The 16,661-nt window shown below is 47.1% G+C and overlaps 2 protein-coding genes and 2 long non-coding RNA genes across 4 annotated transcripts in view; all 4 read left to right on the top strand.

Annotated features, from left to right (window-relative positions):
- Positions 1–5,738, top strand: part of LOC147648047 (uncharacterized) — a 102,613-nt gene extending 96,875 nt beyond the window's left edge. The window contains exon 5 of the mRNA XM_086868270.1: positions 5,547–5,738. Within this exon, the coding sequence (XP_086724396.1) occupies positions 5,547–5,738 (192 nt within the window). The remainder of the gene's footprint in view (positions 1–5,546) is intronic.
- A 2,558-nt stretch (positions 5,739–8,296) lies between these two features.
- On the top strand, positions 8,297–9,965 carry LOC147648051 (uncharacterized). The gene is made up of 3 exons (XR_015280349.1): positions 8,297–8,360; positions 9,061–9,109; positions 9,853–9,965. It is a non-coding gene; the product is annotated as an uncharacterized LOC147648051 (long non-coding RNA).
- Positions 9,966–10,607: 642 nt separating this feature from the next.
- On the top strand, positions 10,608–12,395 carry LOC147648052 (serine/threonine-protein kinase PAK 3-like). Its single transcript, XM_086868271.1, has 3 exons — positions 10,608–10,760; positions 11,452–11,551; positions 11,988–12,395. Exons 1-3 carry the CDS (start codon positions 10,608–10,610, stop codon positions 12,335–12,337), a joined length of 603 nt encoding a protein of 200 aa, XP_086724397.1. The 3' UTR covers positions 12,338–12,395.
- A 1,523-nt stretch (positions 12,396–13,918) lies between these two features.
- Positions 13,919–15,066, top strand: LOC111942533 (uncharacterized). The gene is made up of 2 exons (XR_015280350.1): positions 13,919–14,056; positions 14,850–15,066. It is a non-coding gene; the product is annotated as an uncharacterized LOC111942533 (long non-coding RNA).
- The last annotated feature ends 1,595 nt before the right edge of the window (positions 15,067–16,661 follow it).

A 16,661-nucleotide genomic window follows, 5' to 3' on the forward strand; every position in this document is an offset into this window, starting at 1 on the left:
GTATTCCAAGGACTTGTTGACAATTTTAAATGTCCTTGTTGATATTGTTCCAGCACTAATTGATGAGCTAGTTGCAGACTTTCCCTTTTTAAAGGCCACTGTTCAACCCATACTGGTTCCTGAATTATCCATTTAAGTGGGAGTGGGAAAGTCCAAACAATGGCCTCTATTCTAAAGGGTGTTCGTTGGTCAAAATAACACCAAGTTGTGACAGAATATCTCGTCCAATTAGACATTGAACTTTGTCTGGTAATGGAACAATTGACAAAACAGAATTGATGACCTTCCCATCTAATTGAATCTGGATTTGTGGAGGCCTTTTTGCCAGAGTTAAGCCTCCCACCCCTGTAACAGGAACCATACTAGGCAACAAAGGCCATTCCTGGGGCCAATATTGTGGAGCAACAATACTTGAGTCCGCCCCACTATCCAATAGTCCTTCTAAGTGGTGGGATTCTCCATTATAATTGAGAACAACTGTTCGCTTGGCTCGAGTGTTTAAGTCCAGAGTAAGCAATGTAAGTCCTCCTGTAGAACCAAATCCACCCGTACCCCGTGATTGATTTTTCAGTGGTGTCAACTGATGGGTACATTGTGGCAGCGGCACCAATTGTGCAATTCGCTGTCCTTTATCAATTCTAGCTGGTGCCAGTGTATATGCCACGATATATATTTCACCAAAATAGTCCGCATCAATTACTCCAGGTAAAATAAATAGTCCCATTAGAATAGCAGATGAACGTGCCAACACTATTGCACCCATAGCTTTTCCATTTATTATCAGTGGTCCAATAATTCCCGTGGGAATCTTGTAGGGCTGTGATGTCAATAAATCCACAGTCACTGAGGCTGCCAGGTCCAGACCGAGGCTTCCTGCTGTAGCAGGCTGGAGGGAAGTTGCACTGATGTTCCAGCAGCTGCTATTTGTGTCCTGGCACGGCGGCTTCTTGCGCTGGCTTTCCCATTTCCCGATCGCCAGCGGCAGACATTATCAGCGTGGGTATTGGACCGACACTGATTGCACCAAACAGACAATACAGTACATTCCTTTTGAATATGTCCAAGGTTGCCACAGCGAAAACATTTGAATCGAGAGGCTGGAATCCTGCCATTGTTAGTTGTAGCCACTTGTAGGGGTGCAAGAGCTGCTAAAACCTGACTCTGAGTAGATGCAGCCTGCTTTTCTAACCCTTGCCCTAGTTCTTTAATTGCTTGGACGAACATTGCCTGTGAACCCACTGGTATATTAGACATTCTCTCTAATGCCTCCTCAATAGTCCAATTAGCACTTAGGGAATTTAAAATTGACTTGGTTGCTGGATTACAATTTTGTAAGGCACATTGTTTTAATAATGCTCCCCTCATATATTCAGGAACACCTGCCCGTTCTATAGCTGTAGCCGCTTTATCAATAAATGCTCCAAATGACTCATCTCGCCCCTGTTTAATACCCATATAAGATGGAATTCCTCCTGGCTCCTTAATCCGATCAAACGCAGCTCGTGCCAATCGCATTCCTTCTTTCAATTTATCTGGTCCCAAAACAGCTTGTGCCTCCACTTGACTATATGCTCCTAATCCCAGAAGTTCTTCCAAAGTTAATCCATGCAGTGGATCACCTGCCTGCCTTTGCACATTTACACTTTCTTGACAATAATCTTGCCAGTGCGCATTAAACAACAACTGCTGATGCTTAGTAAGAATCAACTTCATAATGCTCCTACAATCTGCAGGCAACAAAATCTGTGTACCCCACAAATAATCAATCATCTGTCTAACCGGTTCACTGGTCACTCCAAACTGACTGACTGCAGATCGCAACTGTGATAACCACTTTCAATCTAAAGCTGTAATTTGAGCTTGTATTCCTCCCACTTGCATCGGTGCAAAGGTTACGGGACATACTACTTCCAATACAGCATCTGTCATTTCCTGATCTCCTTCTTGCAAAACATTCCGTGCCAATGTAGCCCATGTCTCCCTTCTTTCCCATGCAACAGTCTCACCTAACTCACGTCCTACCCCAGGGACAGATTTATTTCCCATAGGAGAGGATGGTAACGGTGCCGAAGGCTCCGTTCCAGAATCAAGGTTAGTAGGTGAAGGAATTTGAGACGACACAAAAGAATTAGCAGCTGCAGCAGAGGTCAGTGACTGCATGGTGGGGGTTAAGATTACTGTGTTCGTGGCGGGTGGCAATGGACATTCATTAATTCCCTCTAATAATTTATTTTTTGACATAGCTGCAGATGCCTTTGTGGCAGCTGCCTGTTCAGCCTGATACTGCAAAAGAACATTATGAACTGTCCGCCACAGCTTTCCCAATTTTTTAGCAGTTTTATCACCATCTAAAGTAGTTTCCCACAATTTTTCTCCAAACTTTCACCACTCACTTAATTCATGGACTGTATGGGGATTCTGAAAACAACCCTGAGCATACCCATAAGCAAGAAGTTCAGGAAGCTCCTTGTGCAAATCAAAGTTTTTAACCTGTTGCTTTTCTAAAAAGCAGGTAAATAAATCATATGCTACTTGCCTTTCCATCTTACCATCAGCACTGTTGCAGCCCTACAAGGTTTCGGCAGCACGTTACGGCAGGACTCTCCTCTAAGGTCGCCTGGGCGCGGCAACCCTACTGTGTGATCAGAACCCTCCTCCGAGGTTGCCTGGAATGCAGCACAGCTGTTGCTTTTCGCCGTCCTTGTTACGGAGGACCCGTCCCCTGTCACCACTCACTTGGCCGACTCCGACTCCTTTTTAAAGTCCCAAAGATTCCAAAGGTTCCAAGGGTCGCTCAGGTCCCTGTTGTTCGGGCGCCGTTTGAAGAGTTTGGCGGGAGAAAATGCAGCACTCAATACGAATGATCAGCAAATCTCATTTATTGGTAACTCTAAAACCACTTATTCGCTCAGCTATGCTGAATTCACATTCTTCTGATCACAGCATCCTGTTCTCAGTTAACAGTTATCACCAAGGCCTTCCTGACTTTTGCAACATCTCACACCAACTGTATTCCATTGTCTAACTCTTTCCCAGCTAACTGCTGCATGGGAATATGACCTTTGCTCGCCAGCCATTCCTCTACAGCCTGGTATTCCAAGATGACCTGTTGGTGGACCATGCTCTCTTGGTCCACTAAAATTATTTGCCCCCCACATGAGGAATTTATTGAATGCCAGTCAAAGTCATCGTCAAAGATCACATCGATCCATTTGAATTTTGATGAGACTTGTAATGCCAATGTGCAATTACCATCATTGGTGACTGTCATTGCAACATCTTTCCATTTACCAGAGGGAATGGCTGCCAGGAATGTGAAAAATAAAGCTCATCTTGCCTGTTGGGGAGACAAACAGTTGCATTTGACTAAGAAAGTGTTAGTTACACTGCCAAACATTCCCCTCCCTGCAGCTAAGAGGATTAGACCCTGGAGTGGGTGACAATTTCATTCTTTGCTTTGTTTATTTGTCTATTGGTTTGATTGTAAAAAGGACTCTGTGTAATTTCTCCTTCTGCAGCCATTAAAGGTGTTTTGGCTCAACACTTCCTGCCCACTTGCAGCACTGGAAGAGACTCTGTCAGAATTTGATTTTGGAAAATAGCAGTTCTGGAAAATGCAGTATTTTTGCAGGAGAATACATAGTTTGGGGTGGGGATGTTGGGGTAGAAGGAGCTGTTCTGGTGCCAGGCCAGACAGCAGGGTTTCACATCACTTTCAGGTGGACAGTGCCCATGCCTTTTGGCAGCCCATGGTTGATCAATAGGTGTTGTGTTTGGGAATTGAGCAGGAAATCAATGGCCTTGCATTCCAGCTGGTGCTGAGAGATCAGAGAGGCTGGGAGGGGCTGGGCTTCATTTCTGATTGCAGCCACTTCAGCACCATCAGTGTGCTTGAGTCCAAGAGAAGAACTTGTCTGAGCACAGATGCACAAAGACTGCAGTTCCCAGAGCAGTGCTCTGGGTCTGACAGCAAAGCACCAACACAATCCAGATTCCCCAAGAGTGTGATTTATTGAAGCAACAGGAGAGCAAGTTCAGCACTTCTGCAGAGGGGGGCACTGGCTACCAAGTGTTGATGTGTGTAGGAATAGAAAATATAGTAAGAGAGTTTATAATAGTGAGATCTAGCTGCCTATCTATCTATCTATCATCTATTTGATAGATATCAAATATTCTATTTGAATTTTCCCATCTCTGCTCCAAAGCAGTTGGTAGTATAAAGGTCATCTAAAGGCATCCCTTTGAGGAGAGGAGGAGAGACAGGTTCCATTGACTGTTCTGGAGTAGGCAGAGATGATTCCCTCTGCAGGGAGGGTTGTTTTTTTCCCTCAGAGCTCTTTTCTTCCTCCACTCTCTTCTGCTGTGAAACCTTCTTTTTATCCATCAAATTGCTGCATGTCCTAATGGAGTGGAACAATCTCAAACTCTAGGTGGAGTTTGGAGACTTTGGTCATACATGGATTACATGACACATGGTTTCCTTCATTGGCATCCCTCGGGGTGTGTCAATTCATTTGTTGATGGGGCCTTTGGAGGATCTCTTAGTGCCGCTCAGAATTCTCAGCTGACAAAAGAGGGAGGATAAACACCTTGGTCCTCTTCCATATACTCAGGTGGCCATAGGGGCTCTCTGACCTCCATCAGAGGATCAAATTGCACACATCCTTATCTCCTGAATGAGCAGGATTTCTAACAAGAGTGTAGATGTCAGAAAGGCAGGAATGGTGGTGCAGGCCTGAAGAGAACATGAACTCCACATGTGTCTCTCACAAGGGATGAAATCACACAAGAAGCCACCTGCAGAGCCAGGATGGAGCTGTGGGACAGGGCTGAGTGTGAGTGACTATGGAAAGACAAAGAGGACAGAGCAGTAGAGAGAGGTCCTCAGTAGACCCTTGAGAAATGGCACACATTTCCTGTCAGCTGCCCAAGAGTCTGTTGGGGATTCAGACCCAGCTGGACCCTGTTTTTACTGCCAGTGTCACTTTGGAATCTGGGTCTCCCCATGGGCAGAAAACAAGACAGGAGAGCAGCAGCACAGTGCTTTGGGAACGTGTGAGCCCATCAGTGTTTGAGTCTTGGCCCACAAATGTTGTGTGGGGAGTTGAAGGCCATGTTCTCTTGCTTTCTGTGCAGGTTGTTCTGGAGAAAGAGCAGGAGCAGACTGATTTGTCAGAGATGCCATGCCAGACTGAGGGAGAGCTGTTTCCAGCCCGAGAGCAGGAAGAGCAGCTTGGGCAGCATGTGGAAGAGCCACTGGAGAATGGCCAGGTAAGCCTGACTCAGCAGGTGACAGAGTGCAGGGCAGGAGGAGGGGCATAAAACACAGCTCTTGGGACTGAGGAGGCCAGGAGTCCCAGAGGCACTGATGTACAGAGCCTTGTAATCTGCAGAGATCAGCACTGGGACAGGAGGGTTACAGTGGAAGCAGAGATGGTTAAGTAGGCAGAAAGAAGCGACTGAATGAGTGTGATTTGAGGCTGAAAGAGGGAAAAGCTGAGCCTGATGGCAGCTCCCAGTCACTTGTTCTCCATTTGTGTATACAGAACATCAAGGCAGAGCCACAAGCAGAGCTGCCTGAAGCTCAGAGTGCCACCGTGGCAGTGAAGAGGAGGCCCCAGGAAGACATGAGGAACATTCAAGAGGACATGGAACTCTATCATCGAAGAGATCAACAAAACAAGGTGAGTGATAGAGTGGCAGCCACTCCACTCATCAAGCTGTCTCATGTGTTTTAGAGGTCAGCAAGGAAAATCTCCAGGCAGAGATGCAGGATAATAGGGCAAGGATCAGCGAAAAGGAGAAGAGGCTGGAGGAAGAAATGGTGGAAGAGGAAATCAATCACCTGATTCAGGAGAAGAATTTTCTACATAAAAAAGTGAGTGAAACAGCGATAGCCACTGCAGTCACTGCAGTCTGGTGGTTTGTGCCTTTCTTGCTTTTCCTCTGCAGAGCAGCAGGGAGCTGGGGTGATGCCTCTCAGTGCCATCCTGCTGTGTCTATCCCAGCTGCTTTGAAGGAAACTTGCTGGTGTGCTGAATCCCAGCTACTGTTCTGGACAGTGGCACAAGTCGCTCTCCCCTTTTGCCAGCACTCATCTGAGTGCATTCCTGCTGGCCTCTTCCTGCTCTCCTTGTTTCTTCAGATGTTTTTGCTAGTGAACACAGTCACCCGGATAGATGTTGAACACAAGCCACAAGCTGTCTGTATCCCTTGTGGAATCTGCTCCTCTCCTGCTCGTTCTCTTTCCTCACAGTCAATGAGCCTTGGCAGAAAGGGACAAGCTGTAGTCTCTGACTGCTTTGTTCTGTTTGACTTGAGGTTGGAGTGTTGACATCTCACCTGGCAGCCTGGGAAGGCTTCCAGCAAATGACTGGTGATGAAGAGCCCCAAGGTCGACATGAGGCACAGCAACCGTCCCAAGCAAAGATGCTGAAGGTTGGGAATGTGTCAAAGATGGAGGAAAAGTGGACTCATTGTGAGGAGGTACAACATTTGGACAAGGATCTGCAAATGTGTCTGCAGCACTTGAAGGGGGAAAGGGATCCTTGGGACGGAGTGGAATGGTCGTTGTTTCTGTCATCCTTCAGAAAATCCACGAAAATGGAATATGAAGGTGTCTATGAACTCACATAAAACAACCTCTGGTTTTGACCTTTTGGTTTCAGAAGCAGTTGTCCAAAATAATCTAGTATATGAGCTTGGCATGTGGCTACGAGCAACTTCTTACGGGCTTGAATTTGAAAAGGGTACTCGGGGTAGTCTTTGCCATTCACTTTTCTGACACCAACTCATTTCTACTCTTAGAGCTACCAAGGAGCCTTGGTTCCCCTCCCTGAGAAGTGGAGCCTGTGCCATTTCTTCATCTCCAGCATTGACACAGATGCTGCTCAGCCACAAGAGGATTTCCCGGAGCTACTGAGTACATCTAATTTATTTCTTGTCTGAGGGACAGTGAATTGTGTGCACATGCCAGCATAGCTGTACCAAATGTTCCTCCTCAGTTTGGTGTCACAGGGACATTTAGGTCTCTCCACGGGAAGTGCTCTGCTTCGAGGCAGGGAGAGAGTACTCTGCATGTTCCTGCTGTCCCTGAGGGCAGCCTGGACTGGTTAAAGTCTACCTGGCTTCCCTTTTACTGAAGAAAGAAGCAGGAATTGTTGCTGGACCAGTTGCTTGAGTTCCACCCGTTGGCCCAACCCCTGCTCAGATCAGTCTCTAAGAAAACACATCAAGCCCTCTGTGATTCTGCAGCACAACCCATTTAATCTGCTTCTTGCCCATAAGAGCTGCCAGTGTTGTGCCTTCCCATAAAGACCTGGTGGAGCTGAGAAAAGATCCCATTTCATCTGTGTGTACCTTCACCTGTTGAGACAAAATTCATCCACACCTTGGTGTGTCTGATGCCAAAGCCAATCCTGTTGTGTCCTGAATGGGGGCAGCAGCTTGTCAGGGGCTCAGGATGGCTGTGGCTTGTGGCCATGGCTTGTCAGTGCTCATGCTTGGCCTTTGGCAGCCTTGCTGTGTGCCCTGGCCCTGAGGGCTGCTGTGACTGAAGGGGCTGGAGCCTTCCTTAGCTGGGAGAGTGGCGCTGCCGCCCAGCTGGCCGCTGCAGAGCCGAGCTGGCCCGAGGCAGCAGCCCCTCGTCTGGGCCGGCTTCTGCACGGCACGGCCTGGACTCCCGAGAGGGACAGCATCTCCTCTGGGCAGCTGTGCGTGTCACAGCGGCGCCTGAGCAGCACTGCTGTCCTCGCTGCCCTTGCCCGCTGTGCCCACTTGGGAAGGTGGGGGGGACATGTGCGGTGCTGAGAGGCCGAGTCCAATGGCAGCCACTGATCCGCGCTGTCAGGGTGAAGGGAAGCACTGGGGTTCTTCCCATGGGCCACGGGCAAGGGCGTCTTGGAGCTCAGCCTGCTCATACAGGGTGAGGGTGCTGATGCCAAAAGCCCCCTTGGAATGGGTTACAGCATCAGCTGCTCTGCTTTACAGATGGAAAGCCATTCATTCTTTTAGCAAACGGTTGCAAGTTGGAGAAGATGCCCTCCTGTTCTAAGAATGCATCTCCCTGGGCTTTATTTCCTGACAAGAGAAGTCTTTAAAGGACTGGACAGAACCAGTCTCTCTACTGGCCATTTGGACTGCAGAACTGCCTGGCTTTTTACTCTTGCTCTTGTTGTTGTGGTTGCTGCCCAGCTGACCACAAAGGGTTCAGAGCCCCAGACAGTGGGGCTTTCATATCTCCTGGAAGGTGATATTTCTGCATGAAAGTGAGAATCTTGCATTTTGTTTCCCTCAGGAAGAATGGTAAACGTGGAAAATCCCATACGAAAATACATTGAACTGGAAAATCTCGGCAGCGGGTGAGTCCACAGATACTTCTACACAGCCTTGGGCCAGGTGTTTCGCTGGTGGAATATCCATCAGGTGGGAAGTCAGACAAGCTGCAAACATGTTTAGACATCAGGGTTAGTCTGCCCCATCTCTCCGTACTGGCCAGAATTTGTAAGTGTGCTCAGAGGGCATTGCCAAAGACCTCCCCATGCTGCCAACCAAGGTCTTGCCTGCAGCAAGGAACAGAACCTGGTAGATCTCCTTGTCTCTCAAGTGTAGGACAGCTCTGTGGTAATTTCCTTAGCATTTGCGTATGTCTCAAGATCATAGAATTTTGCCACACGAATGTCAGGAGAAGAATCTTGCTTACCTGAAAGAGCAACTTGTCCCCTTATGATAGCTGTCAGATAACAGTCCTCAGGGACCTTTTTTTCCAAGAGTTTTCTAAAGGAAATACTCCATGCTCAGGATTAGAACTGCCCAGTTTAGAAACTGATAGCCGAGATGAAGGAATAAGCTGTCTTTTTGAGCTGAGGCAGGAAAGCCCAGCACTTCAGGAACAGGCCCAGTGCCCATGCACTGGAGGGGAAAATGTATCATCTGCCTTCTGGCAGACCCCTCCTGCAACATGCAAATTTAGGTATTTACAGCAGAGATCTCCTGTCTGGAGTGGCTTTCACTGCAAGATCTAAATGGCTTCTCCTTTCTTTGCTGCTGTTTTGTTTCTAGGGCTTTTGGAGAGGTTTCTAGAGCACTTGACATTGCCACAGGAGGAGAGGTAAATGTCAACAGCCCCTGCATACTCTGCTGCTCTCAAGGCCTTTCCCTACAGGTGACATCTGTGCCTGGAGCTTTGGGTAGAGCTGTGCAACAAAGGCACAAGAAGCACAGACTGGTGCCAGCCTGCAAATTGCACTTGGGACAGTCTTTGTCCTTCTCAGCTGCCAGTAGGAAGGCAAGGAGGGCAGTGGTTCCTTGCAAAGAAGGACGTGCCCACTTGCTCTCAATTGCTAAAACCAAGGTTTAGCATCTCACTTAGAGCATCTCACTGCTCTTTGGGGCTGCAGCTTCAGAGTCCTGAATCCTCATTTCTGGCTGACAGCAAATACATCTGAATGTTACTGGTAGCTCATTAGCCACTTGGGAGCTGTACGTAGGGAGAGATCTGCAAGGTGTCCCTAAAAGCCCAAAGGCCTGCCTGTATCCACAGAGTACCAAGGCACAGATTACCTCTCTGGAAGTGCAGGCAGAGCAGCAGAGAGTGTGGTCAGAGCTTTGTGGGTGAGAGTTGATACACCTTTGTTACCAAGTGGACAAGGCAAAGTGTCAGTGGTCAGGTGTCATGTAACTGTCCCCAAGGGAGCAGAGCAATGGGCTGTTGGATTGTCACTTCCTAATTACTCCAATGTCTAATCACAAGGTGCTTTGGCACAGCTTGGCTGTGCCGTTCCAGAATCACTCACTCCATGTGAGAAGCTCCATGCCAACTTCCAAAGTTACTCATTTTCAATATCATTTTAGGTGGCCATAAAGAAAATCAATCTTCAAGAACTGGTCGGGAAGGAAGCAACTGCTTATGAACTCATGGTCATGAAAATGAAGAGGAACCCCAGCATGGTGACCTATTTAGAGAGGTGAGGGGTTCTTGTTTTATCCCACCAATATTTATTTACATACTTCATGCCTGCAATGTTAAAAACCCACTTTGGATACTGGCAGAAAAAAGAGCTTGTAATTACTTGTTAATTATGATTTTTCACCTTATCTCCAGTGGATGGAAGAGATTTTTGCATTTTGTCTACATTATTCTACCCTGGCAAATGCAGTTTGAAAATTGTCCAAAAATCTGGACCAGCCCTATCTTAAGAACAAAACACCTTGTAAATTCATTTCCTCCACATTGGATTGGGGCTTAATTTTTCAAGTTTTTAGGAGCACCTTTGAAGTGCTGAAAAACCACCCTAGAGAGAGGATTTCCCTTGCATTGCTGCCCTTTTTCCATTGCTGTGCATGCCAGGAAGACTCGGTGTTATTACCAGAGATACCACGTGTGACAGCTTTTTTATCTGGGCTGTTACTAAACTGCATTTTTCACTTGCTGGCCATCTAAGACACCTCCTTTTTTGTACATGTGCCATTCTCCTTGAGACTGAACAGATTTGCAAAGCATGTACAACCTAGAGGCCATGTCTATTTTTTTTATTCTGTCCTTGTAACAAAAGCACTCATAAACAAGAATCAACTGTTGTCTTTTGCAAACAGCAACGTAGCCATGCATGTTCATCTCCACACCCTTGTTTCCTTCTTTCAGTTACTTTCCGGGGAAGCACCTTTGGCTGGTGATGGGGTACATGGATGGAGGCACTCTGAGAGATATCATCAATGAGACTCAAATGTCTGAAGGAGAGATTGCCGTCTTCAGCCGTGAGGTCAAGGATCCCACCTGTGCTTCCAAGGGCTTGAGCAAGATTGTCTGGGAAACTGGGGCTCAGAATGGGAGTGATTTCATGGGCCAAGCTTGGTTTCTGTGTTGCTGGTATGCTATGGGCAAGCAAGAGCCTTTCAAGTGAACTGCCTGCCAGTGTCCTTGCACTTACTCTACTCACTCTTTGTACTCTTATCTCCTGCTGTTGTATTCTAGTTCTGTCGCTTCTATTTGGATTTGCTGTTCTCCACCTTGCCTCTCTAAATGCTTACTTTGTGCTTATCTCCACTGAATTCCTTGCCTGTAAAAGCAAAGGTGCTGGTTGGCAGAATTTGAAATGAACAGCAGAGAAGAAAAAGAGACTCATTTCTTTTAGGTCTCAGCTGAAAAGGATAGTAGTGCAGCCCAAATGCTGTTTGCTTCTGAGCACACCCTCTGCAGCTGTAGTCACTCTGCCTGGTTTGCAGGGGACAGTCTACAACAGCAGTTGCTGCTGCTGTTTCAAAAGCTGCCATGCCTTTCCTGACAAAGGTCTTGCTCTGCTGCTGTTGCAGCAGCAGGCTCTTCCTCTCAGTAGCACTGTGTTCTGCCATTACTCCCCATTCCCCTGCAAATGGAATTTTTACAGCTGTTTCCTTGCTTGTGTGATGAAATCACATCACTCATTTTTATCTCCCTCTTGTTTTTTCTCTCAGTGCCTGCAAGGACTGGATTTTCTTCATTCGAACCATGTCATCCATCGAGATGTGAAGAGCTGCAACATCCTTCTCAGAACGGACGGCTTTGTCAAGCTGGGTCAGTGTATTCTTGGTGAGGTTCAGCCTCCCAGGGATGTGGGGTGTGGGGCTGCTTTCAGTGACTGCCAGCTCCCCAAAAATGGTGCTGCTGGCAGTGCAGGTGCCCCTGCTGTGAGCTGAAGGCACGGTTGTGATGGGCAGAGAGGTATGACAAGGTACCACAAGCAGTCAAGAGTGGCATTGCTGTGTCCCATCCAAAGGGAGAGAGCTACAATCTAAAGCTTCAGAAAAAGAAAGGCTGGAGGAAGTGTAAAAAAGGTGGGGATTTTTTGAAGCAGCCAATGCCATATTTCCTTGACTAAAGCCCTGAGAAAATCGAGCAGGAATGGATTTCCAGCAGATGACAAAGTGCATTCTGCGACTGGGAGTGGGCAATTCTTTTGCTTGGTTTCCTAATTGGAGCTGCCTTTCATGGTGTGTTGTTTTCTCCACAGCTGACTTTGGCCTCTCTGCTCAGCTCACCCCTGAGCAGAGGAGACAGAGCTCCGTGGCCAGCACTTCTGGGTGGATGGCGCCTGAAGTCGTGACAGGTCACCCGTACGGCCCCAAAATGGACATATGGTCTTTTGGAATTGTGGGCATCGAAATGGTGGAACGAGAAGTTCCTTCCTGGAATGAAACTCTTGTCTCGGTAAGGTGCAAATACTCACTGATCCTGCTGACTTTCTCACCCGTCCCATGGTCTGTGTGCCACTGGACAAAATGCCATTGCCATCTGCTGGCACTACTTCCACCAAGGTCCCCTTCTAAAATTGTCCCTGCAGCACACCAGCATCTGCTGTAGGTTTGGTTACATCAGCAGGCAAGTGGCAAGTACCCAGTTCAGAAACGTGCCATTTTGGCCTGCAGCCCTGCTGGCCTCCGTGACATTCTTCTTTTGCTTTTTGAAAATTCTTGGAGCTGGTCTCTGAAGAAGAATTTTTCAGTGGAGAGTTCAGCAGTGTGATAAATATCCTTTGAGATGGAGTTGGGACCTTCCCGGTTTCAATTTTCTAGAAAAAGAAAAAATGAAAATAAAGAAAAGGAAATGGAAAGGAAAAGCAGAAAAGAAGAGAAAAGGGACGAGAAAAAAAGAAAAAGGAATAGGATAAGGAAAAGGGGGAGGAAGAGGAAGGGAAAAGGGAAGGGAAAAGGAAAGAGAAAGAAGGAAAATGAAAATGAAAATGAAAAGGAAAAGGAAAAGGAAAATATAAAATTAAACTTAAATTGAAAATAAAAATAAAATCAGGAAAAGAAAAAGAAAAAGAAAAAGAAAAAGAAACAGAAAAAGAAAAAGAAAAATAATAGAACCAAAAGGAAAAGTAAACAGAAAATACAAAAATCAAAGTAGTTCTGCTTGCTTTTTCCTTTATTAAACAAAGCACATCCATTTTTGTCCAAATTCTAGCATCTTTTCCAAATCCTGTGGGAACTCTAAACCTTCAGGCTTTCAAGTCATCTGTACATTGTTCTGTCATGTGTCTGGGTGGCCTGGATAAATTCAGGATGTGTTTTTCTCCAGCTGCAGTTAGAATTGTGTGCCAAAGCCCCGGCTGTTTCTTGGTACTTGAACAGGAGGATGAGCCTGCAGTCAGGTGCCTGGGGCTGGGATCCAAGGGGTGCGGTTGACGCCGGTGCTGTTCCTTTAGCACAGGAGCAGGGCCATCCCTGGGTTGCACAGCGCTAGTGACAGTGAGGGCTCCCCACCATGCCCACTAGCTGAGCTCAGCTGCAGAGGGACGGGATAAAACCTTCTTTTTGACCTCTGCTGCTATGGGAAAAGTGAAGGAAGTTTTCCTCTGGCTTGAAGAGGATCAAAGTCTCCTTGGTCAGCATCTATTTCATTGCTACCAGCACTGGTGGGCGTTTTCATGCAGACTCCTAGGCCTCTCCCCACTGTCATTTCTGTCTGTTTTAAATGCTTTCTGCATCTGCATTTCTATCAACAGAACAAAAAGCTTGATGATTTTTGTTTCATGGAAGCTGTGCTTAAGGGACCAACAAGCATGGCAGTGATCCCTTTTGTGTAATAATCCTTGGAAATAGTATAGCTAGAGCAAATTCCCCCTCCCAAATGGCCTGTCAAGCTATTCACACAAGCTGGTGTGAATCCTCAGAGAAGCAAAAGCTGCATTTGGTGATGGAGTTCTCATTAACCAGAGAACTAGTCAGTGAAAATCAGCTGCCAAGGCAAGATCTGCAGGATGTTGGAAAAGCTGGGGCTGCATCGGTGTTTAAGTTTTTTATTGGTATAGGAAAGTCATCTCTGCCTCTCTGCCAGGTTAAAAAATGCCACTGCAGAGTGGAGCTGGAACAATGGGCTCTGGGAGAGCAGTTGCAGATGGGAAAGAAGCAGGTGGAGCCTCTTTTTTTTTTTTTTCTCCAGCCTCAACTCCTGATAAACATAAGAAGGACACCAAAGCTGTGACAGCCCAACCTATTCTCGCTTTTGCTGCATGACTTCCTGAGCTGCTGCCTGCAGACAGACGAGGCACAGCGCTGGTCTGCTGAGGAGCTCCTGCAGGTAAAATGCCAAGGGGCTGCAGGTGAAACAGTGTCTGAGGGATGGGCTCCTCCTCTGCTGAAATCCAAGGCATCAGATGTGCCCCCCTCCATCTCACCTCCAATCTTCCTTCTGTTCAAATGGAAATGGTGAGGAATTCTAGCAGGACTGGCAGGGACCTGTAAAGCTCATGTGGTCCAAGTGCCCTGCAATGAGCAGGGACATCTTTAAAGGGATCAGGATGTCCAGAGCCCTCTCCCACCTGCCTGGAATTGTTCCAGGGACAGGGCATCTACAAGCTCTTAGGACAACCTATGCTAGTGTTGTCTGTGTGTCCAAGGAAACAAGTTCTCCCTTAGACTTCTTCTGATTCCATCCCCTTTTTCTTTAAACATATTAGCCCATGTCCTGTTGTCACTGGACCTATTCAAAAAGATGTCCTGCACATCCTCAGAAGCCACTCTGAAGTTTTGGAAAGTGGCTAGAAAGTGTCCCTGGGGCCTGTTCTTCTCCAGGCTGAATGACTCCAGCTCTCTCAGCTTGGCAGAGAAAGCACCATTTCTAGAGCCCTGCTAGGGCAAAAGTCCCATCAAAATGAAGAAAGAAGAATCAATGGATGAGTGGGATTCTGGGCCAGGTTTGCCTGTGATGGCAAGGTCCTGCACGTGAAGATGGAGGTGCAGATGCCCCCATTGGTCCCCTTTCTGGGTCTGTTTGGGGACCAGAGGAATCCTGATTGAGGCTGTGAAACATTGAGCTTGGAAAGTCATGGTTATTTGAGTTTTATTTATTTCTTTTTTTCCCTTTTGGGCAGCATCCACTTGTAACATTAACTGAGCCTGTGTCCAGCCTGGTGCCGCTGATCATTTCAGTGAAGAGGAGGAAAGAGGAGAAGACATCAGGACCAGCGTAGAGTCAGATTGTAGACTAGGATTGTAGAGTAGGGTTATAGAGTAGGATTGTGGACTAGAATTGTAGAGTAGGGTTATAGAGTAGGACTATATAAATCAATAAAATTTCTGAAATTTTAACTCATCTGGAAGATTGCTTTCTTTTTTACCCTGTGAATAAACTCAGCATTTCCTTCTGACTTATCAGTTGTCTCTTCAAGGTGCAAAGTGGTATTCATGGCTTCTTTGGTGTGCTTTGAAAGTGGGGAAGACTCTTCTTCAGTCATCCTCTCCAAAGTGCATTGCCTTTGGAATTTGGCTCACTGGCTGGGTTTTGCCCAGCTGTGTGGTATGTCTAATTGAGGCAGAAAGGGCAATGGCATTTGCAGGCAAAAGCAGTGGAAGAATGGGGCAGCCAAAACTCCCTGTGCAGATGCAGGCCTTCAGCTGTGACTCTAGAGCATTTGGGTTCCTGCCATTTGGATTTGTATCCCTGTGGTGGTTTCACATTGATTGATATTTGGAGAAGGAAGAAACCACCTATGGAAGAGATTTCTCGGAAAGAAGCTGCTGGGAGCTCCTGTGCCCGGGAAAGGTCAATAGCTGGCTAGTGCTGAGAAGTGACAACATTTTGAACCCTTTAGAAATGAGGTCTGCCTCTGTGAGACCTACATTTTTAAAAATAAAGCTAGGGAAACCTCTCTCTTGGCTTCTGGACCCAGAAGATGACGGAGCTCTGGCAAGGCCGGCCCTGCTTGCCCACGGCCTGTGCTCCTGGGAGAGGCTGGGCCGGACCCCAGTGGCTCCTGGACGGGGGATTGAGGCTGCAGAATCCCAGCCCCAGGCAAGGCTGGGCCACAGCTGCTGACATCTCGCTGACACTAAACCCTCTCCCCAGCACACACCGATGGCTCCAGGCCAAGCAGCTGCCGTGCAGAGAGAGGGGCCCAGGGCAGCCTGAAATCCTCATCATAAGTGCTGCAGCCACTGCCCACGACCATCTGCAGACCTGGCAAGATTTAAGCCTTTCATTTAACCCTATCAGTGCACAGATGAAAACTGCAGACCACCATTCTCCCCTCAAGAGAAAAGGACAAAGAGGGGACACGTAGAAGACAACATGAAGACACTGGGGTCATTAAAGTAAGAATCAAAGAAGGTGAATGAGGAGATGTCTCAGTGTTGGGCTGAAAATTTCTTTTGGTAGAGCTATGGAGATAGAAAATGATACACAGAAATATCTCCTTCAATTCATGAGAGAGGATGGGGGAATGAAGCATTCAAACTGTGCATGTGAACAGAGGCATGCACTGATAAGAAGCCAAGCAGATGTTGGTGTAGCTGTGATCCCATGAGAAGTCTGAACAGAGAGAGAGAGAGAGATGAGAGTGAGGAAGACCTTTTGCCCCCAGGGAGAGAAGAAGAAAAGCTCTGTTCCTAGAGGTGATGACAGAGACAGATGAAGGGAACATTTGCCTTTGAACAACTCATCCGTAAAATAATACCCCATGAGTTCATAGCCCATGAAGACTCTTGTAGCAGGGCTGTGAAAATGGGAAAGATTTCACAACTGCAGAACTTAACCTGGGCAGATGCTATCTGTGGAAATGAAAAGCCATGAGAAACTGTTTCTTGTAGAGAAGTCTCGGTGGCATGGCAACAGGAATCTTCTCTCCCTTCAAGAACTGACAGAGGAGTATTGTATTGTTGGTACTGATTTAACATCCCATGTTTTG

This window comes from Cyanistes caeruleus, chromosome Z (assembly GCF_971803275.1).
Source record: "Cyanistes caeruleus chromosome Z, bCyaCae1.hap1.1, whole genome shotgun sequence".
Taxonomy (NCBI): domain Eukaryota; kingdom Metazoa; phylum Chordata; class Aves; order Passeriformes; family Paridae; genus Cyanistes; species Cyanistes caeruleus.